This window comes from Strongylocentrotus purpuratus, unplaced genomic scaffold, assembly GCF_000002235.5.
Source record: "Strongylocentrotus purpuratus isolate Spur 01 unplaced genomic scaffold, Spur_5.0 spur5_contig_862, whole genome shotgun sequence".
Classification (NCBI taxonomy): domain Eukaryota; kingdom Metazoa; phylum Echinodermata; class Echinoidea; order Camarodonta; family Strongylocentrotidae; genus Strongylocentrotus; species Strongylocentrotus purpuratus.
This window is the reverse complement of record NW_022145571.1, coordinates 844,019-871,160: the sequence shown is the minus strand read 5'-3', so window position 1 is coordinate 871,160 and position 27,142 is coordinate 844,019. Positions and strand designations below refer to the sequence as shown.

The 27,142-nt window shown below is 38.7% G+C and overlaps 4 protein-coding genes across 4 annotated transcripts; all 4 read left to right on the top strand.

Moving 5' to 3' along the window:
- The first annotated feature begins 1,089 nt into the window (after positions 1-1,089).
- LOC100890844 (tripartite motif-containing protein 45) lies at positions 1,090-5,729 on the top strand. The gene is made up of 2 exons (XM_003726588.3): positions 1,090-1,500; positions 3,205-5,729. Exon 2 carries the CDS (start codon positions 3,220-3,222, stop codon positions 5,104-5,106), a length of 1,887 nt encoding a protein of 628 aa, XP_003726636.2. The 5' UTR covers positions 1,090-1,500; positions 3,205-3,219; the 3' UTR covers positions 5,107-5,729.
- Positions 5,730-9,938: 4,209 nt separating this feature from the next.
- Positions 9,939-11,045, top strand: LOC100891513 (E3 ubiquitin-protein ligase TRIM56-like). The gene has a single exon (XM_031000446.1). The coding sequence runs from the start codon at positions 9,939-9,941 to the stop codon at positions 11,043-11,045; it is 1,107 nt and encodes a 368-aa protein (XP_030856306.1).
- Positions 11,046-16,133: 5,088 nt separating this feature from the next.
- Positions 16,134-18,060, top strand: LOC115930045 (E3 ubiquitin-protein ligase TRIM56-like). The gene is made up of 2 exons (XM_031000439.1): positions 16,134-17,252; positions 17,845-18,060. The coding sequence occupies exons 1-2, from the start codon at positions 16,134-16,136 to the stop codon at positions 18,058-18,060; spliced, it is 1,335 nt and encodes a 444-aa protein (XP_030856299.1).
- A 3,965-nt stretch (positions 18,061-22,025) lies between these two features.
- On the top strand, positions 22,026-25,470 carry LOC115919188 (tripartite motif-containing protein 2-like). Its single transcript, XM_030972341.1, has 2 exons — positions 22,026-22,100; positions 24,230-25,470. The coding sequence occupies exon 2, from the start codon at positions 24,242-24,244 to the stop codon at positions 25,379-25,381; it is 1,140 nt and encodes a 379-aa protein (XP_030828201.1). The 5' UTR covers positions 22,026-22,100; positions 24,230-24,241; the 3' UTR covers positions 25,382-25,470.
- The last annotated feature ends 1,672 nt before the right edge of the window (positions 25,471-27,142 follow it).

The following is a 27,142-nucleotide window of genomic DNA, read 5'->3' as shown; positions in this document are numbered from 1 at the left end:
CCATTATTTTGCAAATGGAGATGGTTTATTAAAAAAATAAGAAAACGATGGTACACTGAATGAATCAATACGCGCAAAGCTTTTTGTTTTGATGATTGGGGAATTTTATTTATTTCTAATCTTTTGACAGGGTAGCCCATTCACCAATAACGAGTGGTCTTTCATGGGGCCCTGAATAAACATGAACATATTTTACATCAAAAAGCATAACGTTTATACAGAACAGTTTAAAAATAATACTCGTTTGCAAAATAAACATATATCATTAACCTAGTTCAATAGTAATGTCAATAGGAAAATATCGATTAATTCGCAGTTGGTGTTCCCCTTGAGTGTAACCCTTGAGGTTAACTTTTTGTGATATTTACATATTTGTGTTGGACCTTGTTTATATCAGATGATGGATGATTTGATTCTATATACCTAACCTACTTGTCAAATATCAAAATCTTCGGAAGGTCTCCAGGATTATGCACGCCCATGGTATTATGAATAAGGATGCCCATTATGGTCAGGCACGTAGCCAAGGGGGGCGGAGGCACGGGGGCACATCCCCCCCCCCCCCCCCAAAAAAAAAAAAAAAAAAATTCCAGGATCGGTTGAACTTTTTTAGACCCCTCCCCAGGACGTCGATCGATTACATGAATGTGCCCCCCCCCCCCAAAAAAAAACATCAAACTCTGGCTACGTGCCTGATTATGGTATGTTGTAGCTTAGATATCAGCTAAATCAACAAACCTCTTTGGCTTTCAGGGCGAAGTTCGAAATACTGGTTTTGAATCACAATGAGTATATACGGATCAACTCACATTCGACACACTATATTTTTGTATTGAAAAAAACCTTTCAAAAACTTTGAAAACTCGAGTTGAATTCAATGACATACGCAGCATGTAGATATGGAGACATTATACGCATACATATCTAGATGAGGGGGTGTGAGAGAGAGAGAGAGAGAGAGAGAGAGAGAGAGAGAGAGTAAAAGAGTGAGAGGTGTAATGGTGGAACAACGAGTGTTCGTGGGGGAAACCGAGCACGCAATCCCAGAGAGAGAGAGAGAAAGAAAAAAAAGAGTCAGAAAGAGAGAGAGAGAGAGAGAGAGAGAGAGAGAGAGAGAGGCGGAGAAACGACCAGAGTTCGTGGGGAAAACCCAGCAATCCCAACGTGTAAGAAGAACCCGGGGGGTCCGAAGTTCAATAACGTACATGTTTGCATACAGCTTTGATATGTACTGCCGATTGCACTCATGTGGAATCTCACTTTAGGGTGATAATAAATGGTATTATCATGTGACAACTACAGAACAAGTGCTTACTTTTACAATAGACTGTTTATCGTTTTGTATTTCGATATCTCGCCTTTGGACCTCTGTGCTTATTATAGCTAGCTGTAGCAAAGTTGCCTGTTCATAATTATGCACACGTTGATAACGAAGGGAAGCATTTTGAGAACTGCGATAGCTAAACAGCTGAACGTTCCTTAGACACTTCTTTACACACTGTGAGTATTAAACAGGATATGTTGCTGGCTTCTTGCTAAACTTAGGTGCCATTTTTAGGTCAATGTTGTACGGGAGAACATACGTGACGTACCAACAAGATAATCATGAATGGTTCGTTAATGCGGGGAACTATGTAGTGCAGGGAGTGTGTGCAATTACATAGCATGGTAGTATCCACGTCCCACGTATTCACTTCCATAGTGATAGAAGTACGGCCTCCTGCTTACCAATAGTTGGTCATCTTTCTGGTTATTAATCACTTACTCTGAATTGACATTGAACTGACATTGAACTGACATTTATTTCCATCATCATGACAATATAATTATACAACGATAACGGATCGAACATCATATCAGAAAGTGTAAGTGGAAAATGGTGCATCTGCATGTAAAAGCCAATAAGGCTTTACAATCGAATGCATCAACAACTAATAATAACGAATTAAAAGGGGGGGGTTGCATTTAGGTATGAGAGATGTGGTCTTTAAATAAATTATGCCGTATGAAGAGAGAGAAGATGTTTCTTGTAAAACCTTTAAAATGAATTGTTAAATCGAACAGACCACTAAAAAGCAGGTAGGGAATTCCAATGTTGCATTCCAATGATGGAATTTATCAGCATTTCTTGTGAAATGGGAATGGACCGCATTGACTAAATAGGGGCACAAGGTTTTTGAAGGTAGGGCGTTTGAGAAGAATCGTTGCATCAATGACACAATTTTTAATTTATTCATATCAAAAATAATTATGTAAAGTATTGAATCTTCTAAAATAATACAGGATATGAGGAAGCTATGGAAAGGGGATCTGAGCAAAGGTGTATTGCCTTTTTTTTGTTTAAGTCTCTGTAATTTGAGTAACTAAGAGGGATGTCTCGTCGCCAAAACAGAATTGCAATAGCCTATATAATGTATGGCAAAATAAATGCATTGTATAACATGAATAAAACACGGAGTGGTATAACAAGTTTTAAGTGAATATAATACCGACGCTCTGTGAAACCTTTTTTGGAATAGGACTATAATTAATAAGGTAATTCAAAACTCTACACTGTTCAATTAATTCATTGTTGATAGAAATGATAGACATTGTCATATATAGGACTAAGGTTTCAAGCAAAGTTGAGAATAACAAATTTAGTCTTGTAAACATTCAAAGACAGCTTATTGCAAAACTAGCAGTCTTATACATACTGTCATGTTCAGATTCAGTTCATGGATTAAAAGATCAAACTTTTTATCTGAACCAAGAATGGTCGTATTGTGTGCAAAAAGTGTGAATTTACAGAAAGTGAAACAATTTACAATATCATAGATGTAAATCAAAAATAACAGAGGCCCCAAAATAGAGCCCTGTGGAACGCCATATGATATTGGATTAAAAAGAGAATTATGGGAATTTACAGATGTAAATTGCTTTCTTTCTGCAAAATAACGATATATTGATGCAACATTATCATAATTCTCAATAGAAACAATCCAGTGAAAAATGTAAGTTTATTATCTGATCAAGTATTCTATATTTCGACGTGATTCAGAGATTTCTGTATTCCATTCACAGTTGGGTGAATCAGAGTCATTAGATTTTTGTGTAATTATTATATTACCCGGCCAAAGAAATTGTTTAATTAACAGACTTTATTGACAGGGAAAAGTCGTTGGCACATTTGCTCATTTCAAGGATTTCTTTGTTTCTTACCAGACACATATCAGCATAATGGCCTCTGCAAGGCAACATCTAACAGACAGTCTGCAATGTCCAATCTGCAAGGATCTTCTCACCAAGCCGAAGCTCCTACCTTGCTCACACACATTCTGTGAAGGTTGTCTGACGCAACTCCACTCAACTCAAGTTCTGGGTAATCGGATAATGTGCGCTGTGTGTCGCTCTGTTGCACCTCTGTCCAACAATAACGTATCCAATTTTCCAACCAATCAAATTGTCCAGTCCCTTGCAGAAGATTTCAAAGAGAGATCGGACAAGAAGAGAGCAACCGATTCAACGGATGGCGCTTCTTCCGGCCAACGTTGCACTTTGTGTGATGCTGATGATCAAGGACTTGCTACCTTCTACTGTCAGCATTGTTCAGAATTCCTTTGCGACTATTGTCTAGAGCAGCACAATAGGTTTACGCAGAATGGCCATCACGAGCTCGTTAGTGCTAGAGACATTGCGTCAGGGGAAATCAGAACACAACTTGCGTGTATAGAACATCCCAGAGAACTGCAGCAGTTTGTGTGTATCACATGTCTGGTTCGCATCTGTTGTAGGTGTTTGGAAGTGGGTCATCAGCCTGACAGGCATGAGGTCATCGGAATTGAAGAGTATGAAGAGAGCCACAAAGCAGCAGTTGATCTTTTGCAGGAAAAGATAGAACAGAAAACTGCTGTGATACAAAGCCATTCGTCCTTTGTGAAGGAGAAGATTGGCATGGTTGAAAATATTATCGGCCAACAAAGGCAAGAAATCGAGAATGTCTTTGAGGGTGCTGTCGAACGAATACGACGAAGGAAAGATCAACTGCTTGAAGAGTGCAACATCTATCAGAGATCGCTCTGCGAAGATCTAGAAGGTATCATCGAGTTCCACGAAGACTTCCTTGAGAACCTATCAACCAAGGTTTCTGTGGTCACCGAAGAGTCTACTGCTCAATGTGGAGACCAGTCATTGACCGAGCGCGCTGCACGAGTAGGTGAAATTGAGGCTCTCGTGAAAGGAGACAACCTTGATGCATCTCTTCCTGAATCTATAGCACTCCGTGCAGAATTCCTGACCTTCCAACAAGCTGCAGAGTCCAAGGGTCTTGACCTTGGAACTGTTCAGGTCAAGGAGTGGGAGCTTAGAGAAACGGTGAGTTTTGATGGAGGTGTGACCTGTTTGGCAGCGACGCCTAATGGACAATTGGCTATTGCAACAAGGAATGGAGACATCAAGTTCTTTTCGACCGAGGGACAATTGCTACAGACTACAGTTATGGAAGGTGTTCGCGGATTAGGTTTCTTAAAGGATGGAAGTTGCATTGTCCGCCAAACAAATAATAAAGTCACAGTGTACTCTCTACAGTGGGAGGAACTCGATGGACGATTCGAAACTCTGAGCAAAGAAGAAGATGGGGTCGGTGGGATCTCAGTAGACATTCATGATCGCATCTACCTAGACTACAAGAAGGGCAGGAAGATACAGATGTTCTCACCAGGAGGTGGGCAAGCAGAGAAGGAGATCCCATGCGACGGGTATGAACCATGGTATGTATCTGTCATAGGATCAGGCACCAGAGTCCTAGCTCTTACTCACAGCAACTCGGTAAGGATCATTGATGATGCGGGGGATAAGAAACACTTCATCACAAAGGAAGTGGGTTCTCACATCCACCCTTCTGTTTGCCAGGATGGTACCATTCTCTTGGCCTGTATGAATCACAGTAAGGCCGTGTTTAGTATCGAGCGGTACACTAGTGAGCTCGAGTACACACAGACCCTTGTAGCTGATCAGAAGATGGAGAAACCAGATGGAAAATGGTGCTTCTTGCAGGAAGTCATGAGTGGAAAGGTCGTCCTTTGTACTCCAGATAAGCTATACATTTACAGCAAACTGTTTTGGTGAAGATATGCTTACTATTTGATAGTCCCTCCATGTCACTCTTTGTATCTACTATTCGAAGTTTAAATTTGATCGTTTTGTTTTATAGTTGGAATATGCATGTAAGAATAAATGGTATCAAATGTTATCGTAATTGCATGTACATTCCCTGCATATCCCTCAAATTCGTCACTCATCTAAAAATTCCAACCATAGTATTGCTGCCAGATCTATGGGTTTGTACATGTACATGTTGACGTACACGGATCATTCAATGTTTTGTGCAAAGTTGCAGTTTTACCTGGCGTGGAATCGTGCATAAGTCTATTCCAACATTATTACTGTGGTAACACTCCGTAAAGCATATTTCTTTTAGTGTTTTTTTTTTCATTTAGTGATTGTTTCTGTAGTATCGAGATTTCTCCACTTAGGTTATGACCTGGTTTTGCACAGGAATTTTGTCATTATTCTCATTTAATGAATATCACTTATGAATGCAAAATAACAGCGTTCAAATTATATTAAGAGCAATAGACTTTTGCCTCAACATTTGTTTATTCATTATAGAATGCATTTTTGTAAAGTAACGTCAAAATGAGGTGTCACATAATTTGAAGCAAGAGCGGTTTAATTTATCTGGAAACACTGATATTAATTACCATTTGTACCATCGTACCATATTTTTTCAGTTGATATTTTTACTCTACACGATTATGTCACATAACAAACAGTATGTTGAATGAAATGTAAATTGTAAAATGTATCACTCGAATTATATTATACTCTATTTTATTGTAGGAAATGATCACACATCTATTTGTATTTATTATAGGACAATTGTATATACTTTCTTGTAATAGCTGTCTTTTCCCAAATGAAATGAAAAAGGCTTTTTTTCTATTAATACTCATAATGTCATAATATATTGCTTGTTTATTCATAATTATTTCAAACTATCATAATGGTATAATGATTCAAACTAATAATAATATCAATACAAATAATAATAATAATAATATTGATATTGATAATGATAATAGTAATAATGAGTACAATGTTATATTGTTTAAGTAATTACTCTGGATATAGGAACAATTATTGTCAATAATTTAAATTCAGAGAAAATATCTATATAATAAGAATGTTAAAGTGATATTTTTCTCTATATACTCGTTTTTATGTTGTATGTTTCATGTCACATGTACATGTTATCTATTTTCCCTGTGAATAATGCATGTAATAGGACAAATTTCCTTTTGGACCAACAAAGTTTGAATTTGAATTGAATTTATACATGTACTTTCAAAATTGGGAATGCAAAAAGTTCATGAATCAAACAGTTTTTATGTAAACATGAATAACAAAAACTTTGAATACACAGTGCCACTCTTTCGAACGTCAGTTTGATTTCTATGGATGTTGTCATTTATGATAATTGCGAAGTCTGTTCAAAGTTGAAAAATCAAGATTTAAATGCAAACACTGGGGATTCGATAAAGTTCAGTGTGGTATCATTTGAATCATGTGATATGATAAGTTAAGGCAAAAACACTCGTCCGCTGTTTGTGTGGGACAACAGTCATATAATATACCTATATTCGCATGATAAGCTATGTAAGTACATGTGTATGCTAAGGGTGGTTTAGAAGATAGCGTCAAATAACTTTCAAAGGTCACTTCATAAAGATTAGTGCAATGTTAAATAACCCCAAATAGAACACACCGTTCGATTCCAACAAGTTTACTTGTTCTCACTCGATTTCATATCGTGCCGACGGGCCAGACAGGAACATCTTTTAATATTAATGTGTGAATAATAATACTGTGAGGGATGAAAAACGGAACTTCGCACCGAGAAATCCATCGGTTTTTCATGAGCATCGTTCAAAAATAAAAAGTTCGTTCCTCTAGAAATTGAAACCCACTATCCCCAGTCACACCGCCAATCAGATTACAAACCGGCTTAAATCAGACAGATTTCAAGCCTTTCAGGGTAATACAATTGTTCGTTTGTCTTTTGACGGTGTTGTCAATGTAACTGGGCTAGTTGAAATAGGACGATCACCTTTTATCTTGTGACTGTCTGGTGTCATTCTTGTTGGTACTACCGATGATGGTGATAGGAATCGGTTATTCACCTGCATGCATCGCGCAACACATTTGTGCACGTATTTGACCGCGGGCAATTAAAATACGTCAATAAAGTAAAATCTCAAGGCACGAATGTACTGTTTTGAAGAATACTGAACTGAGATATCTAGCCTAAGTAAGAGATGGATTGTTCGTAAATGATAAGAGTTCGATGTAATGCATGCATGTAAAATATGATTATTGGTAGCATATTTATTATCTTCTACAAAGCAAATATCTGCATGTATTATAGCCTTTCTCGAAACCATATTTTGGGCTGATAGTCTCTCTTTCTCTTTCCCCGTCTCTCTGTCCCTGTTTTCCTTTATTTCAATACTATCACAATACGATTAGAAATGATATAATGATTGTATATTATATACCACAGATATACATTTCTTGTTTATATTGGTATTAAGGTAGATTTTACCTACCCCACTTTTTTCAGTACAGTTCAAATGTTCGAATGTATTTCATCATGATTTGTAGTTTTCATTAGCCTGGCTTGATTTCATGTTCAAGCTTTTCTGATTATACAAAACTGATTATTATAAATTGTACATCCATATGTATTACACTACAATATATTCAAATCTCAGTGCTTTCAGTGTTGGTCTTATTTCTTTATTGCTTGTGGGAGAAACTATTTCCCCCATTCTTTTCAAATGATGGATGATTTATTCTACCTACTTGTCAAATATCATAATCTTCGGAAGGTATCCAGGATTATGCATGCCCATGGTATAATGAATAAGGATGTACATTATAGTATTTTGTAGCTTAGATATCGGCTGGATCAATTCACATTCGACACAACTATATTTTTCGTTAAAAAAAATCCTGTCAAAAACTCGAGTTGTTATCAATGACCTACGCAACGGGTAGCGATGGAGACGTTAATAGAGAGAGAGAGAGAACAAAAACAGAGAGAAAAAGAGGGACGAAGAGAGACAACAAGTGTTCGTGGGGAAAACCCAGCGAACAATTCCAGAGATAGAGAGGGAAAGAGACACAGGTATAAAAGAGAAAGGTGGAGAGACAATGAGTGTTCTTTGGTAAAACCCAGCTGACAATCCCAGAGATAAAGATATAAGAGAGAAATGGAGAGACAATGAGCGTTCGTTTGGAAAAAGCCATCGAGGGAGGGTAAGAGGGAGAGAAATGGAGAGACAATGAGTGTTCGTTGGTAAAACCCAGCTGACAATCCCAGAGATAAAGATATAAGAGAGAGATGGAGAGGCAATGAATGTTCGTTTGGAAAAAGCCAATGAGGGAGGGTAAGAGGGAGAGAAATGGAGAGACAATGAGCGTTCGTTTGGAAAAAGCCATCGAGGGAGGGTAAGAGAGAGAGAAATGGAGAGACAATGAGTGTTCGTGGGGAAAACCCAGCGGACAATCCAAGCGTTGAACGATATCGAAATGGTACAATAAAGTCGGAGTTCGATGACGTACATGTATGACAGAAAATGGTATCATCGTGGGACAACTACAGATCAAGCGGCTGAGTTTTACAATAGACTGCGTACCGTTTTGCCAAAATAATTTTTATATTTCTATATCTTGCCTTTGGATCCTTTGTTCCTACAGCTAGCTGGAGTTAATTAGAAATGAAAATGTTACTTGATCATAATTAGGCACACGGTGATAACGAAGTGATTTTTTGAAGATTGAGATAGCTAAGCCGTTGAACTCCACTACATGGTTCCTCAGACACTGCACATGCCGTGAGTATAATGTTACTGACTTCCTGCTAAATATTAGGTGCCATGTTTTAGGTCAATGTTGTAAGGATGAACATAGGTTGACGTACCAACAATATATATCATAAATGTATTGTTAATGCGTGGGACTATGTAGTGCAGGGATTATCCAAATACATATTCTCCACGTCCCAAGACACCTTAAAGGGGTGTAAATTGACGAGAATATGTGCTATTCCGTGGCCTGACTCGGGGCCAATCGGGTATCAATTTAGACACGTGTGCAAACAGTGTGAATTTACAGAAAGTGACAAAATTTACAATATCATTGATGTGATTAAAAAATAACAGAGGCCCCCCAAATAGAGCACCGTGGGACGCAATATGATATTGGATTAAAAAGAGAATTATGAGAATTTACAGATGTAAATTCCTTCCAGCATAATACAAATATTGATGGATTATCATCATAATGCTAAATAGAAATTACCTAGTGAAAAATGGAAGACTAGTGTATCATTTTACAGAGATAACTCTTATCCAGTGGCGTACGCATGATTTTTTCAAGATGGGGGGGGGGGAGTTTAAAATCGGGCCCGAAAAATTTGCTCCCGAAAATGTGAAAATCGCGCCGGCCGAAAAGTCGCTCAGTGGGGGGGGGGGGGGGGGGGGGGGTAAGAGGACACTTTTTTTGGTCTCGAAATTTGAAAAATTGACATTTTGTTCCGTTGGGGGGGGGGGGTAAGGTCACCTTTTTTTTAGGCCTGCCATTGGTATAATTTTTCACAAAAAACCAAACACAAAACATATACATAAAAAACTCAAGGGGGGTTTAACCCCAAACTCCCCCCCCCCCCCCCCCCTGCGTACGCGCCTGCTCTTATCTATTTACTGTTATGTAAATTAGAGTCATTTGATTGATTGATTTATTGTTACATTAACAAACTTTATTGACAAGGATATGTCGTTGGCACAGTCGCTCATTTCAGGGATTTCTTTGTTTCTTACCAGACACATGTCAACATAATGGCCTCTACAAGGCAACATCTGACAGACAGTCTACAATGTCCAATCTGCAAGGATCTTCTCACCAAGCCGAAGCTTCTACCTTGCTCACACACATTCTGTGAAGGTTGTCTAACCCAAGTCCACTCAACTCAAGCTTGGCGTGATCAGATACCGTGCCCTGTGTGTCGCTCTGTTGCCCACGTGTCCAACAACAACGTATCATACTTTCCAACCAATCAAATTGCCAAGTCCCTTGTAGAAGATATCAAAGAGAGATCGGACAAGAAGAGATCGACAGACTCAACATCCTCTGGCCAACGTTGCACCGTGTGTGATGATGATGATGATCAAGGACTTGCTACCTTTTACTGTCAGCATTGTTCAGAATTTCTCTGCGACTCTTGTCTTGAGCAGCACAATAGGTTTAGGAAGAATGTCTTCCACAAGCTCGTTAGTGCTAGAGACATCGCATCAGGAGAAATCAGAATACAACTTGCGTGTCCAGAACATCCTCGAGAACTGCAGCAGTTCGCGTGTATCACATGTTTGGTTCGCACCTGCTGTAGGTGTTTGGAAGTGGGTCATCAGCATGACGGGCATGAGATCGTCGGAATTGAACAGTGTGACAAGTGGCTCAAAGAAGTAGTTGATTCTTTGCCGGAAGAAGTAGAACAGAAAACTGCTCTGATACAGAGCCATTCGTCATTTGTGAAGGAGCAGATTGGCATTGTTCAAAATATTATCGGTCAACAAAGGCAAGAAATGAAGAATTTCTATGAGGGCGCTCACAAACATTTACGAGAATGGAAAGACCATATGGTTAAAGAGTGCGACACCTATGAAAGATCGCTCTGCAAATCTCTTGAAGATATCATCCAATGTCAGGATGACTTACTTGATAACTTGCAAGCCAAGGTTTCTGTAGTCACCGAAGAGTGTACTTCTCAACGTAAAGACCCGCCGTTGTCTGAGCGTGTCGCACGAGTTAAAGAGCTTCAGGCTCTCGTGGTAAGAGCCAATCCTGATGCATCTCCTGCTGAATCTATAACACTCCGTGCAAAATCTCTGACCTTCCACCAAGTTCAAACCGTGTTTTGGCTGCCAGATCGATGGGTTCGTGAATGATGACGTACACAGATCATTCAATGTTTGTGCAAAGCTGTAGTTTTTCCTGGAGTAGAATCGTGTATAGGTCTATTCCAACACTATTACTGTGATAACACTCCGTAAAGGGTATCTCTTGAAGCAGGCACGGATCCAGGATTTCATAGGGGAGGGGGCCAACATTTCTTTATTTTTTTCGCTCCCGAAAATTTGAAAATCGCGCCGGTCTAAAATTCGCTCAATGGGGGTGGGGGGAGGGGGGGGGGGGGGTAGTGAGCACATTTTTTTTGGGGGGGGGTCCTTGAAAATTTACAATTTTGTACCCCCCCCCCCTCCCTTTGAGCGCCAGGGGGGCCCAACCCCCCAAAAAGGTAAAAATCACGTGTTTTTACATGATTTTTTTCTCAAGGGGGAGGGGGCGGGCCCCCTGGGCCTCCCCCCCCCCCCTGGGTCCGCCACTGTCTTGAAGTGAATTTTCATTTAGAGTTCGTTTCTGTAGTATCAAGATTTATCCACGTAGGTAAGGTCCTGATTTTGCACAGGATTTTTTATATTATTCTTATTTGATAAATATCACTTTTTAATGCAAAATAACAGCGTTCCGATTATATTAAGAGCGATATACTTTTGCCTCAATTGTTGTTGTATTCATTTAAGAATGCACGCTGGTATAATAACGTAATAAAGAGGTGTCACATAATTTGTTGCAAGAGCGGAATTCTAGAAATACTGATATTAATGACCATTTGTACCATATTACCATAATTGTTCAGTTGATATTTTTATTCTATACGATTATGTCACATAACAAACAGTATTCATACATGTGATTTCAACAGTAGGAATGCAAAAAGTTCATTAGTTATATAGTTTTTTATGTGAACATGAATAACAATTGTAGAGGTGTCGTGGACGAGTGGATATGTCACCGGACTGTGGATCACAAGGTCTGCGGTTCAAGTCCCACCGCGGCACTAATGTCCTTTGGCAAGACATTGATCTACATTTGCCACTCTCCACCCAGGTGTTAAATGGGTACCCGGTAGGATGCGAAAGCTAATGTTCTTAGATTAGCAAGTGTGCGCTTGTAAAAATGATGCACTGGCTGGAATGCTCCCCAGGGAGTGGAAAATGTGCATACATTGTGTGCGGGTAAGCCTGAATCCGATGACTGGGGTAATAATATGATTTCCCTCAGGGAGAACAGTACGAATACTGATGAGGCTACCCTGGGTAAACAAGACTATAATACACAGTGCCTCTTTTTCTAACTTCCTTTTGATTTCTATGGAAGTTGTCATTGATGATAATTGCAAAGCCTGATGAGCAAAGTTCAAATAATATATGTTTGCTATAAAAAGAAATACTCGTCCGCTGTTTGTTTTATGTTTGTGTGGAACAACAATCATGTAATGAACCACTTACAAGTCCCGCGTTCTCGGAAATTATGCAACATTTGCTCAGGGTGGCTTGGAAGAAAGTGTCAAATAACTTTCAAAGGTCCTTTGATAAAGATTAGTGCATTATTAAATAACCCCAAGAATGGAACATACCGTTCGATTCCAACAAGTTTACCTGTTCTTACTCGATTTCGTATCGGCCGTCTGTCCGAAATCGTTTAATATTGATGTGTAAATAATAATACTGGAATGGATGAAAAACAGAACTTTACACCGAGAAATCAATCGGTATCAATCAAGCATCGTTCAAAATAAAAAGTTCGTTCCTCAAGAAATTGAAACCCACTATCCCCAGTCACACCGCCAATCAGATTACAAGAACCGGCTTAAATCAGACAGATTTCAAGCCTTTCAGGGTAATACAATAGTTCGTTTGTCTTTTGACGGTGTTGTCAATGTAACTGGGCTAGTTGAAATAGGACGATCACCTTTTATCTTGTGACTGTCTGGTGTCATTCTTGTTGGTACTACCGATGATGGTGATAGGAATCGGTTATTCACCTGCATGCATCGCGCAACACATTTGTGCACGTATTTGACCGCGGGCAATTAAAATACGTCAATAAAGTAAAATCTCAAGGCACGAATGTACTGTTTTGAAGAATACTGAACTGAGATATCTAGCCTAAGTAAGAGATGGATTGTTCGTAAATGATAAGAGTTCGATGTAATGCATGCATGTAAAATATGATTATTGGTAGCATATTTATTATCTTCTACAAAGCAAATATCTGCATGTATTATAGCCTTTCTCGAAACCATATTTTGGGCTGATAGTCTCTCTTTCTCTTTCCCCGTCTCTCTGTCCCTGTTTTCCTTTATTTCAATACTATCACAATACGATTAGAAATGATATAAATAATTGTATATTATATACCACAGATATACATTTCTTGTTTATATTGGTATTAAGGTAGATTTTACCTACCCCACTTTTTTCAGTACAGTTCAAATGTTCGAATGTATTTCATCATGATTTGTAATTTTCATTAGCCTGGCTTGATTTCATGTTCAAGCTTTTCTGATTATACAAAACTGATTATTATAAATTGTACATCCATATGTATTACACTACAATATATTCAAATCTCAGTGCTTTCAGTGTTGGTCTTATTGCTTTATTGCTTGTGGGAGAAACTATTTCCCCCATTCTTTTCAAATAATGGATGATTTATTCTACCTACTTGTCAAATATCATAATCTTCGGAAGGTATCCAGGATTATGCATGCCCATGGTATAATGAATAAGGATGTACATTATTGTATTTTGTAGCTTAGATATCGGCTGGATCAATTCACATTCGACACAACTATATTTTTCGTTAAAAAAAAATCCTGTCAAAAACTCGAGTTGTTATCAATGACCTACCCAACGGGTAGCGATGGAGACGTTAATAGAGAGAGAACAAAAACAGAGATAAAAAGAGGGACGAAGAGAGACAACAAGTGTTCGTGGGGAAAACCCAGCGAACAATTCCGGAGATAGAGAGGGAAAGAGACACAGGTATAAAAGAGAAAGGTGGAGAGACAATGAGTGTTCTTTGGTAAAACCCAGCTGACAATCCCAGAGATAAAGATATAAGAGAGAAATGGAGAGACAATGAGTGTTCTTTGGTAAAACCCAGCTGACAATCCCAGAGATAAGATATAAGAGAGAATGGAGAGGCAATGAGTGTTCTTTGGTAAAACCCAGCTGACAATCCCAGAGATAAAGATATAAGAGAGAAATGGAGAGACAATGAGTGTTCTTTGGTAAAACCCAGCTGACAATCCCAGAGATAAAGATATAAGAGAGAGATGGAGAGGCAATGAGTGTTCGTTTGGAACAAGCCAATGAGGGAGGGTAAGAGGGAGAGAAATGGAGAGACAATGAGTGTTCGTTGGGAAAACCCAGCTGACAATCCAGAGATAAAGATATAAGAGAGAGATGGAGAGGCAATGAGTGTTCGTTTGGAAAAAGCCAATGAGGGAGGGTAAGAGGGAGAGAAATGGAGAGACAATGAGCGTTCGTTTGGAGAAAGCCATCGAGGGAGGGTAAGAGAGAGAGAAATGGAGAGACAATGAGTGTTCGTGGGGAAAACCCAGCGGACAATCCAAGCGTTGAACGATATCGAAATGGTACAATAAAGTCGGAGTTCGATGACGAACATGTATATATATGACAGAAAATGGTATCATCGTGGGACAACTACAGATCAAGCGGCTGAGTTTTACAATAGACTGCGTACCGTTTTGCCAAAATAATTTTTATATTTCTATATCTTGCCTTTGGATCCTTTGTTCCTACAGCTAGCTGGAGTTAATTAGAAATGAAAATTTTACTTGATCATAATTAGGCACACGGTGATACCGAAGTGATTTTTTGAAGATTGAGATAGCTAAGCCGTTGAACTCCACTACATGGTTCCTCAGACACTGCACATGCCGTGAGTATAATGTTACTGACTTCCTGCTAAATATTAGGTGCCATGTTTTAGGTCAATGTTGTAAGGATGAACATAGGTTGACGTACCAACAATATATGTCATAAATGTATTGTTAATGCGTGGGACTATGTAGTGCCGGGATTATATCCAAATACATATTCTCCACGTCCCACGACACCTTAAAGGAGTGTAAACTGACGAGAATATGTGCTATTCCGTGGCCTGACTCGAGGCCAATCGGGTATCAATTTAGACACGTGTGCAAAAAGTGTGAATTTACAGAAAGTGACAAAATTTACAATATCATTGATGTGATTAAAAAATAACAGAGGCCCCCCCCCCCAAATAGAGCCCCGTGGGACGCAATATGATATTGGATTAAAAAGAGAATTAGGAGAATTTACAGATGTAAATTCCTTCCAGCATAATACAAATATTGATGGATTATCATCATAATGCTAAATAGAAATTACCTAGTGAAAATGGAAGACTAGTGTATCATTTTACAGAGATAACTCTTATCCAGTGGCGTACGCATGATTTTTTTCAAGGAGGGGGGGGGGGGGTTAAAATCGGGCTCGAAAAATTTGCTCCCGAAAATTTGAAAATCGCGCCGGCCGAAAAGTCGCTCAGTGGGGAGGGGGAGGGGGGGGGGAAGCGGACACTTTTTTTTTTTTTTTTGGAGTCCAAAAAAATCGCAACGACTCAGCCAGCCAATAAGTCGCTCAGTGGGGGGGGGGGGGGGGGGGGGGGGGGGGGGTTATAAAAGGACACTTTTGTTTGGGGTAGGGGGAGTCCAAAAAAAATCGCAACGACTCAGCCAGCCGAAAAGTTGCTCAGTGGGGGGGGGGGGGGGGGGTAAGAGGCCTTTTTTTTTTTTTTGGACTCGAAATTTGAAAAATTGACATTTTGTTCCGTTGGGGGGGGGGGGTAAGGTCACCTTCTTTTTTAGGTCAGCCCTTGGTATAATTTTTCACAAAAAACCATACACAAAACGTATACATAAAAAACTCAAGAGGGGGTTTAACCCCACCCCCCCCCCCCCCCCCCCCCCCCCCCCTGCGTACGCGCCTGCTCTTATCTATTTACTGTTAGGAAAATTAGAGTCATTTGATTGATTGATTTATTGTTACATTAACAAACTTTATTGACAAGGATATGACGTTGGCACAGTCGCTCATTTCAGGGATTTCTTTGTTTCTTACCAGACACATGTCAACATAATGGCCTCTACAAGGCAACATCTGACAGACAGTCTACAATGTCCAATCTGCAAAGATCTTCTCACCAAGCCGAAGCTTCTACCTTGCTCACACACATTCTGTGAAGGTTGTCTAACCAAACTCCACTCAACTCAAGCTCTGGGTGATCGAATAACGTGCGCTGTCTGTCGCTCTATTGCACCTGTGTTAAACAATAACGTATCCAACTTTCCAACCAATCAAATTGCTAAGTCCCTTGCAGAAGATTTCAAAGATAGATCGGACAAGAAGAGAGCGACCAATACAGCGGGTGGCGCTTCCTCTGACCAACGTTGTACCGTGTGTGATGCTGTTGATCAAGGGATTGCTACATTCTACTGTCAGCATTGTTCAGAATTCCTCTGCGATTATTGTCTTAAGCAGCACAAAAGGTTTAAGAAGAATGTCTTCCACGAGCTCGTTAGTGCTAGAGACATCGCATCAGGGGAAATCAGAATCCAACTTGCGTGTCCAGAACATCCTCAAGAACTGCAGCAGTTTGTGTGTATCACATGTCTGGTTGGCATCTGTTGTAGGTGTTTGGAAGTGGGTCATCAGCCTGAAAGGCATGAGGTCATCGGAATTGAAGAGTATGAAGAGAGCCACAAAGCAGCAGTTGATCTTTTGCAGCAAAAGATAGAACAGAAAACTGCTGTGATACAAAGCCATTCGTCCTTTGTGAAGGAGCAGATTGGCATGGTTGAAAATATTATCGGTCAACAAAGGCAAGAAATCAAGAATGTCTTTGAGGGCGCTGTCGAACGAATACGACGAAGGAAAGATCAACTGCTTGAAGAGTGCAACACCTATCAGAGATCGCTCTGCGAAGATCTGGAAGGAATCATCCAGTGCCACGATGACTTCCTTGAAAACCTATCAGCCAATGCTTCTGTAGTCACTGAAGAGTGTACTTCTCGACGCTCAGACCAGTCGTTGTCTGAGCGTGTCGCACGAGTTGGTGAGCTTGAGGCTCTCGTGAAAAGAGACAACCCGGATGCATCTCTTGCTGAATCTATAGCACGCCGTGCTAAACTCCTGACCTTCCACCTAGCTGCCGAGGGTCTTGAGCTTGGAACTGTTCGGGTCAAGAACTGGGAGCTTGTGAGATTTTATGAAGGTGTGACATGTTTGGCCGCGCGCCTGTGGCAGCTTTTGCGTGTGATCTCTCGATTACTTGCTAAATTTGTACTTTTTATTAGGTGGTCTGTCTTCGACGGAATACCTATTGTTTTTGTTCAAATTTTCTTTCTTTATTTCTTTATTTTTATTTCTTCCACTTTTTTGTTCCGACGATAACTCAAGATCCGTCCAGTCAATTTCTTTCAATTTTAGCACAGTCATAGGTCATTGCCATAAGACGTGACAGGAACCTTTTCAAGGTCATCAAGTTTTCATGACGTCATCCAGGCGCCATTTTGTGTTTTTTTTTGGAAAATCTCAAATGATCATAACTTCATAACTGAAAGCCCTTTCTCATTCATATTTACCATGATCAAGGTCAATATCAGTCCGGTCAATTTCAGGTCAAAAAACGCGCGCGTACGCGTACGTCCGCGCGACAGTGCGCGCGCAAATTTCAAAATGCTCCAAATCGCCTCAAATTCATTTTGGATACGTTTCAGGCCATTTTAAGCATTTCATACACTTCATCACCAAGGAAGTAGGTTCTCACATTCACCCTTCTGTTTGCCAGGATGGTACCATACTCTTGGCCTGTATGGATCACAGTAAGGCAGTGTTTAGTATCGAGCGGTACACGAGTGAGCTCGAGTACACACAGACCCTTGTAGCTGATCAGAAGATGGAGAAACCAGATGGGAAATGGTGCTTCTTGCAGAAAGTAACGGGAGGAAAGGTCGTCCTTTGTACTCTAGATAAGCTGTACATTTACAGTAAACTGTTTTGGTGAAGATATGCATATTATTTGATAGTACCTCCATGTCACTCTTCGTATCTACTATTCAAAGTTTAAATTCGATCGTTTTTTTTATAGTCGGAATTTGCATGTGAGAATATATGGCATCAATTGTATTAATATTTCATGTATATTCCCTGAATATCACTTGAATTATAATTTGTTACTCATCTAAAAATTCCTTCCATAGTATTGCTCCCAGATCTATGGGGTTGTACATGTTGACGTACACGGATCATTCAATGTAATGTCAAAATGAGGTGTCACATAATTTGGAGCAAGAGCGGTTTAATTATCTAGAAATACTGATATTAATTACCATTTGTACCATAGTACCATATTTGTTCAGTTGATATGCTTACTCTACACGATTATGTCACGATTATGTCACATAACAAACAGTATGTTGAATAAAATGTAAAATGTAAAATCTATCACTCAAATTATATTCTTTTATATTTTATTGTAGAAAATGATCACACATCTATTTGTATTTATTATAGGACAATTGTATATACTTTCTTGTAATAGCTGTCTTTTCCCAAATGAAATGAAAAAGGCTTTTTTTCTATTAATACTCATAATGTCATAATATATTGCTTGTTTATTCATAATTATTTCAAACTATCATAATGGTATAATGATTCAAACTAATAATAATATCAATACAAATAATAATAATAATAAAATTGATATTGATAATGATAATAGTAATAATGAGTACAATGTTATATTGTTTAAGTAATTACTCTAGATATAGGAACAATTATTGTCAATAATTTAAATTCAGAGAAAATATCTATATAATAAGAATGTTAAAGTAATATTTTTTTCTGTATACTCGTTTTATGTTGTATGTTTCATGTCACATGTACATGTTATCTATTTTCCCTGTGAATAATGCATGTAATAGGACAAATTTCCTTTTGGACCAATTAAGTTTGAATTTGAATTGAATTTATACATGTACTTTCAAAATTGGGAATGCAAAAAGTTCATGAATCAAACAGTTTTTATGTAAACATGAATAACAAAAACTTTATTTGAATACACAGTGCCACTTTTTTGAACGTAAGATTGATTTCTTTGGATGTTGTCATTTATGATGATTGCAAAGCCTGTTCAAAGTTGAAATCATATGTATTTGCTATGAAGATAAGAAAAGTCTATCATTATATTAAAAAGATCCTTTTGTAGTAGTAGTAAAATCAAGATTTAAATGCAAACACTGGGGATTCGATAAAGTTCAGTGTGGTATCATTCGAATCATGTGATATGATAAGTTAAGGCAAAAACACTCGTCCGCTGTTTGTGTGGGACAACAGTCATATAATATACCTATATTCGCATGATAAGCTATGTAAGTACATGTGTATGCTAAGGGTGGTTTAGAAAATAGCGTCAAATAACTTTCAAAGGTCACTTCATAAGATTAGTGCAATGTTAAATAACCCCAAGAAGAACACACCGTTCGATTCCAAGTTTACTTGTTCTCACTCGATTTCATATCGTGCAGACGGGCCAAACAGGAACATCTTTTAATATTAATGTGTGAATAATAATACTGTGAGGGATGAAAAACAGAACTTCGCACCGAGAAATCATCGGTTTTTCATAAGTATCGTTCAAAATAAAAAGTTCGTTCCTCTAGAAATTGAAACCCACTATCCCCAGTCACACCGCCAATCAGATTATAAACCGGCTCAAATCAGACAGATTTCAAGCCTTTCAGGGTGATACAATTGTTCGTTTGTCTTTTGACGGTGTTGTCAATGTGACTGGGCTAGTTCAAATAGGACGATCACCTTTTATCTTGTGACTGTCTGGTGTCATTCTTGTTGGTACTACCGATGATGGTGATAGGAATCGGTTATTCACCGGCATGCATCGCGCAACACATTTGTGCACGTATTTGACCGCGGGCAATTAAAATACGTCAATAAAGTAAAATCTCAAGGCACGAATGTACTGTTTTGAAGATTGCTGTACTGAGATATCCCCTGCCCCCCCCCCCCCCACTCCGGGGTCGGAATGACCGCATGCGTGTTACCAAAATATCCGGTAAAGGGGTACTTTTCACGCACCAAAGTCCGGCTCGTACATACACAAAATTGACTTTACACAACGGGGGTGTTTTCAAAAGGAGGGAACACGTATATGCATACCCTAAATAACACTGAGTGGGGGGCGGGGAGATATCTAGCCTTAGTAAGAGACAGATTGCTGGTAAATGGTAAGCGTTTACTGTAATGCATGCATATATGCAATATGATTATCGGTAGTATATCTATTATCTTCCACAAAATAAGTATCTCTACTATAGCCTTGTCTAAACTATATGTTGGGCTGATGGTCTCTCTTTCTCTTTCTCCCCTATCTCTCTCTCTCCCCCTATATATATATATATATATATATATATATCCTGATTTCCTTTCTTTCAATACTATCACAAATATACGATTAAAAGTGATACTATGATTGTATATTATATACATATCAAAGATATAAATTTCCTGTTTGATATTGGTAATAAAGTAAATTCTACCTACCCCACTTTTTTAGTTTTGGCTCTTATGTTGTGAATATCTTCCCTTTGTATTAAACGGATCAATTCACATTCGACACAACTATATTTGCCCATTGAAAAAAGACACCTGTCAACAAATTCGAAAACTCAATGACATACGCAACGTGAAGATATGGAGACGTAAAAGAGAAGGGAGAGAGAGAGAGAGAGAGAGAGTAAGAAAGACGGAGAGACAACGAGTCTTCTTTTGGAAAACCGAGTGCTTAATCTAAGAGATAGAAAGAGAGAAAGATAGAATTTGACAGACAAGACTAGTGTTTGTTTGAAAAGCGCACAATCCCAGCGTTTAATGAAATCGGCTGTTAAGCTATGGTCACAAATCAGAGCAGCGACCGACCGATCAGTAGCCTGCTCGGTCGCTGCTGGAATTAGGCATCGCCCAGCGATTAGGTCGGTGCCCGGGCGGCGACCGCCCAGGCACCGAGCGTATTTTGGGCGGCGAGTGAAAAGTGAGCAGGCGCCGCCCAAATTTTAACTCCGCGCTAAAACTTCAGCGGCGACCGAGCGATGCCCTAAAAACGAGCGGTGCCTGGGCGGCCGCTGCTCGGTGGCCGGGCAGCCGCCGGGCAGAATTGGTTAAAAACTCGCCGCTCGGCCGCCGAGCAGACTACTTTTGGGTAATGTGACCATAGCATTAGGTACGGTCAAGGAGTTTTAAGAGCCTGAGTCCAGACTGGCAAAAAATTATTTCAAGCAGCTGCCGTTTTCTAAGGTTGCACGATAGAATCTACAGGTTTGCTGTTATTTTGCTCCATTTCACTTTGCTTGCCTCCTATAAAGGTAAGCCCTGCGTAATGCTCGTAATATCAGACGAGTAGCAGCGAAAGGTAATTATCATTACAAAAGCATATTTCCCTCTGAAAATGGCCGTTAGTTTGCAGCTAGGCAAGAATCTTTTGTCTAAGTATCTACATAAAGATCCAGATAAACACATGCCTGAAATATTTCTCCTGGCGGCATCGAAGATAGTACAAAGGGAATGAGCTCGATATGACTCCATCTCTTAGAACTCCTTGTTACGATAAGTCGGAGGTTCAATGACGTACCTTTGCATGCATATCTTCCGTGATGATAAATGGTATTATCATGTGAATACTACAGATCAAGTGGCTACTTTTATCGTTTTGCCAAAACGATGTTTATATTTCTATATCTCGCCTTTGGACCCTTTGTGCTAATAGCTAGCTGGGGTTAATTGCTTGATCATAATAATGCACACGGTGATAACAAAGAGAGCGTTTTGAGAACTGAGATAGCTACAGCTACGGTCACAAAGGTTCGTATGAACGAGAAATTCGTACGAATCTCCCTGTTTTTCCATTGTCTTCCCGAATTTCCATTGTCTGAAATTGTTCGTACGGCGTTCGTAGCAGTTCTTAATGGCATTTGTGACCGAGGCTTAAACCGGTGAACTCCACTACATGGTTCATCAGACACTGCACAAGCTGTGAGTATAATAGAATAATGTTGCTGATTACCTGTTAAATACTGGATGCCATGTTTAGGTCAATGTTGTACAGGAGAACATACGTTGACGTACCAACAATGTATATATATATCATACATGTATTCTTATTGCGTGGGACTATTTTGTAATACGTAGTCTCCTCATCCCATGGCAGCCTAGTTTAATGTCACTTCAATAATGATAGACGTATTGTCTAGGCAGGCTATCACACCCTTTACTACCGGGAAAGGGGAGGGGAGGGTGATTATGCAATACGTTGTTCATCTCTATGATATTTTTCTGATTAGTATTCATTTAATTTGAATTGATTGAACTGAAATATATTTCCATCGTCAAGACAATATGTACAAAGATAACCTATGGAACATCACAATACTATTTAGCTTTTATATAGCGCTTAATACAATATCTCTAAGCGCTTTACAAATATACTATTACCCCGGTCAATGGATTCAGTGCTTGCCCGCACACACTGTGTGTACACAATCTCCACTCCCTGGGGAGCATTCCAGCCAGGCGTTACTTGACCCTCTGTTTGACCAACAATGACGGTCGCATCCTACCGGGTACCCATTTTACACCTGGGGAGAGAGAAGCAAATGCAGGTTAATATCTTGCCAAAGGATATTAGTGCCGTGTCGGGATTCGAACCATCGACCTTCGCGTCTCCAGTCAAGCGCCTTGGTCGAGACCACTCGACCACGACACGGGAAACAATATCAAATTTACATATAAATTGACGTAATAACTTTCAAAGTATAAAGAACATATGGAGTATATACCATAATATATACAAGTGACACTAAATGGAGCATCCGTTAAATATATAATCAAAAAGGTAGGGGGTTGCATTTAGGTATAAGAGATATAGTCTATAAATAAGTTATGCATTATAAAGAGAGAGAAGATGATTCTTGTAGTTATGTCTTGTTAAGTCTTGTTAATGAATTATTAATTAGAACAGACTGTAAAAATGATAGGGAATTCCAAATTTATGAACAATATTTTATTTATTTATCTCGCTTCTCCTCTTCACATTCTCCACAATCATACATCCCCCACATACACACACATAACCCACACCCACGTGTCCCCAAATACGTGAGTCCATTAGTCAATAGTTGTCGCTTTCTATGCAAATTTGTAAGGGCCTACTCGAAGACGTACCGCATGCGTTTTTTGACGAAGCTTAACCCATATGTATTCGTGGTATTTGACCAGATCCTTTATCTACATAAATTGAAAGTATTGGCTTAAACGGTGCAAATTTTTCTTGAAATGGAAATAATTTATGAGTCAAAATAATGCTACGTTTGATTTGTACATCACGTCTAAATGAGGGTGCTTGTCCAAAAAGCGGGTTCATTAAAGGACAAATCCCGCTCTCTCAATCTGTTTTTCCTTTTCCCCATTTCAAGTAATATAGTCAAGGGAATAATGTCTCCATCTAGCATAATAATTGTATAGAGAAAATGCCCAAAGAAAGTGTTTAATGGACTGAGATTTAAAATAAAATTGAGAATAGACGTTTTCGTAGAGTGATGTGTAAACAAAATCTCACCGGTCGTTTATCTAGGGCACACATATGATCAAATGTCTTCTTGGAGAGCTGGCTCACAAAAAAAATCACAGAGAAACCGATCTGTGTTTTATCATAACCAAAAAATTTTACAGTTCGCATAATACCTTAAATTTATAATAATATCTTATAGAATTTTAAGTTTTGTTATTATATGTATATATAAAACATTTTGACACGAAGTTTATATTATTGTTTGTTTATTTTGTATTATGCCTAATACATTTTTTTTATTCACTTATAAAATTTGGAAAAATGAAGAATTCAAATCAAATCAAATCAACGATGATTATAAATTGTTGTTATAGTATCATTTCAAATGATATTGTCAACACTTTGCGATGCAAAAGATGAGATCCATAGCGTTCCCAATATCTTTTGAATTGAACGAAATCAATATAACCAATTTAATTCGTTTGATTTTTGTGTTCAGCATTGTAAATGCACCAGTGGAATATACAATTCAAATTGCATCCATATCAGAGATTGGTTAACAATAAGATTCTCAATTCTCCTTTTCTTTATCTAGGATCGGATTTAGATGCACAAGATGGCTGCGACCAAGCAACTATCAGATAGTCTGCAATGTCCAATATGCACGGAGTTACTCAGCAAGCCGAAGCTTCTACCATGCTCACATTCCTTCTGCGGAAGTTGTTTATACCAACTTCACTCTTTTAAAGGATTCACTGTCACAATATCTTGCCCAGTGTGCCGTCAGGTTGCTCATGTACCGAGGAATAACGTGTGCAATTTTCCGACTAATCAAATTGCAAAGTCTCTTGCCGAAGATTTCAAAAAGCAATCAGATACGAAAGCAAGGAGTGGTAAAAGGCATGGGGCATGTAGTGGCCAACCTTGCACCGTTTGCGATGGTGATGATCGAGACATTGCCACCTACTACTGCCAGAACTGTTCAGAATTTCTTTGCGATCATTGCTTACAACAGCATAAGAAATATAAGCGGAATACCTTACATGAAGTGGTAAAAGCAAGAGACATTCAGTCAGGGTTTGTCAAAATGAAATTCGCGTGTCCTGAACATCCACAAGAATTGCAGCAGTTCGTGTGTATTACATGTTTGGATCGCATCTGTTGTAGGTGTCTGGAAGTCACCCATAGGGCTGACGGGCATGGAGTCATCGGGATGACCGAATATGAAGAAAGTCAACAACAGACATTTGAGTTTTTGCTGCAGAAAACAGAACAAAGATCTGTGATTATTCAGAATCACTTATCTTTTGTAAAGGAAAAGCTTCAAACTGTGAAAAATAGTGTCAGTCAACGACAGCAAGAAATTAAGAATACATACGATGTTGCAGCTGAGCAATTGCGAAGGAGGAAATGTGAATTGCTCGATGAATGTAATACCTATAGAAACACGTTTTGTCATAAATTGGAAGATATAATCGACAGCCATAATGACTTTCTAGAAACTATATCTGACAAGGCTTCACTTGTAAACGAGGGAGTCAAAAGGCCACACCACCCAGACCTATCAATATCTGAGCATGCTGCGCGAGTCGATGGCCTTGAAACCATTCTCAAAGGAGGAGAAGAAGCCCTCTCCGCACTTATTCCTGAGTCGACATACATAGCTCACCAAGCGAAGTTACTGACCTTCAATCGCGCTGCTACCACCAGTGCTCTTGATCTTGGTAGGCTTCATGTTAAGGAATAAGAGCTTGAAGAAGAACCAGAGGGAAGTGGTAGAGAAACGACCTGCTTGACCCCGATAAAGGATAGAAAAGTAAGATGTGTTTCTATGAATGAACAAATCAAGTGGCCTTCTTTCCAGAGTTTGTCCCTGCCGCCTCGAGCAAGTGACAGGGCTCCTGTGTTCGCTATCTTTGCAGGTCTCTTCAAACGACTGAAGCGTCTTGGAACTGAAAAGTCAGTGGCAGTTGATCATATATAAGTGTTTCAAATTATCTTGAACAATTAACCAAATATTTGAACTAGTCACAATACGGTTGTGAATGATTTGTAAAATGAGGAATGGGCCAGCAAGACAGACAGCCCACAAGACCTACACTGTCAGTGGCATTGTAGGAGAATAGGGAGACCGACAGCCCACAAGACATTTAATATAACTGAAATGATTAGTTGTCAGAAGGCAACTTTGCCTTCCTCTTTGGCTGTCTGTCTCATAGCCTGTTGTCCACTATTATTTTTTCTACAGTAGTCTTTATGGACACTCTTATTTTGTCTACACTAGTCTTTGAGGACACTCTCATTTTGCCACAGTATATCATGAAATCATAATCATACTATTTGCAGATGTACGAGTTTATTAATCACTTTAAAACAATAATTGTTGTAGTAACCTAGAGTATGTGTTGAAAAAACAGCAATCATGATTACTCATTAGGAGAAGAAGCAGTAGTAAATTAAATTTTTAAAAAATATGTTTCATATTTTCTAAGTTACTTTCAACTGGTTTCTACTTTTTTTTCAATTTCTATGATTTCCTATTTCAAGGTTAGTTTCTAAAGTCATTTTAAATTTTCAATTTGTGTACACTTTTTTCTCATGTGCATTTTCAATGCACCTGTTCGACCTTACTGGCTTTGGCGTGCTTTTCATGCACGTGGGAAATGAAAATAAACTTTATGAAGGAAAAACCTGTCAAAACATGAAAGGAAGTTTTCCTCGAAATGTTTTCCTACATAATGTTTAATAATTCCCGTAACCTAAAAAAATGTTTATCTTATATTGGTTATTGTATGAGTGTCGTTATTACCGATGCTGCAGATAACAATCGGTTTTTCACCTGCATGCAACACATTTGTGCATGTATGTGACCGCGGGAAATAAAAATGCATCAATAACGTAAAATCTCAAGACACGAATGTACTGTTGATGATTATTGAACTGAGGTATTTAGCCAAAGTAAAAGACAACTGCTCAATAATGATAAGGGTTTAATGTAGTGCATGCATGTACAATATGGTTATCGGTAGTATATATATATTATCTTCCACAAACCAAGTATCTCTACTTTAACCTTTCTCTAAACTATATGTTGGGCTGATGGTCTCTCCTTCTCTTTCTTTTTCTCCCCTATCTCTCTCTCTCTCTCTCTCTCTCCCTATATATATATATATATATATATATATATATATATATTTATCTCTCTCTCTCTCTCTCTCCCTATATATATATATATATATATATATATATATATATATATATATATTTATCTCTCTCTCTCTCTCTATCTCTCCTAATTTCCTTTCTTTCAATACTATCACAAATATACGATTAGAAGTGATATTATGATTGTGTATACATATATATCAAAGATAATAATAATAATAATAGGCATTTCTATAGCGCCGTCTATCTAGATATACATTTTCTTGTTTGATACTGGTAATAATGTAGATTTTACCTACCCCACTTTTGTCAGTTTTGGATCTTGTGTTGTGAATATCTCCCC

Coding starts and splice junctions, on each gene's coding strand:
- LOC115930045 (XM_031000439.1), top strand. CDS start 16,134: ATGGCCTCTACAAGGCAACATCTGACAGACAGTCTACAATGTCCAATC. Junction 17,253..17,844: donor GGGTCAAGAACTGGGAGCTT/GTGAGATTTTAT, acceptor TCTGTTTGCCAG/GATGGTACCATACTCTTGGC.
- LOC100890844 (XM_003726588.3), top strand. CDS start 3,220: ATGGCCTCTGCAAGGCAACATCTAACAGACAGTCTGCAATGTCCAATC.
- LOC100891513 (XM_031000446.1), top strand. CDS start 9,939: ATGGCCTCTACAAGGCAACATCTGACAGACAGTCTACAATGTCCAATC.
- LOC115919188 (XM_030972341.1), top strand. CDS start 24,242: ATGCACAAGATGGCTGCGACCAAGCAACTATCAGATAGTCTGCAATGT.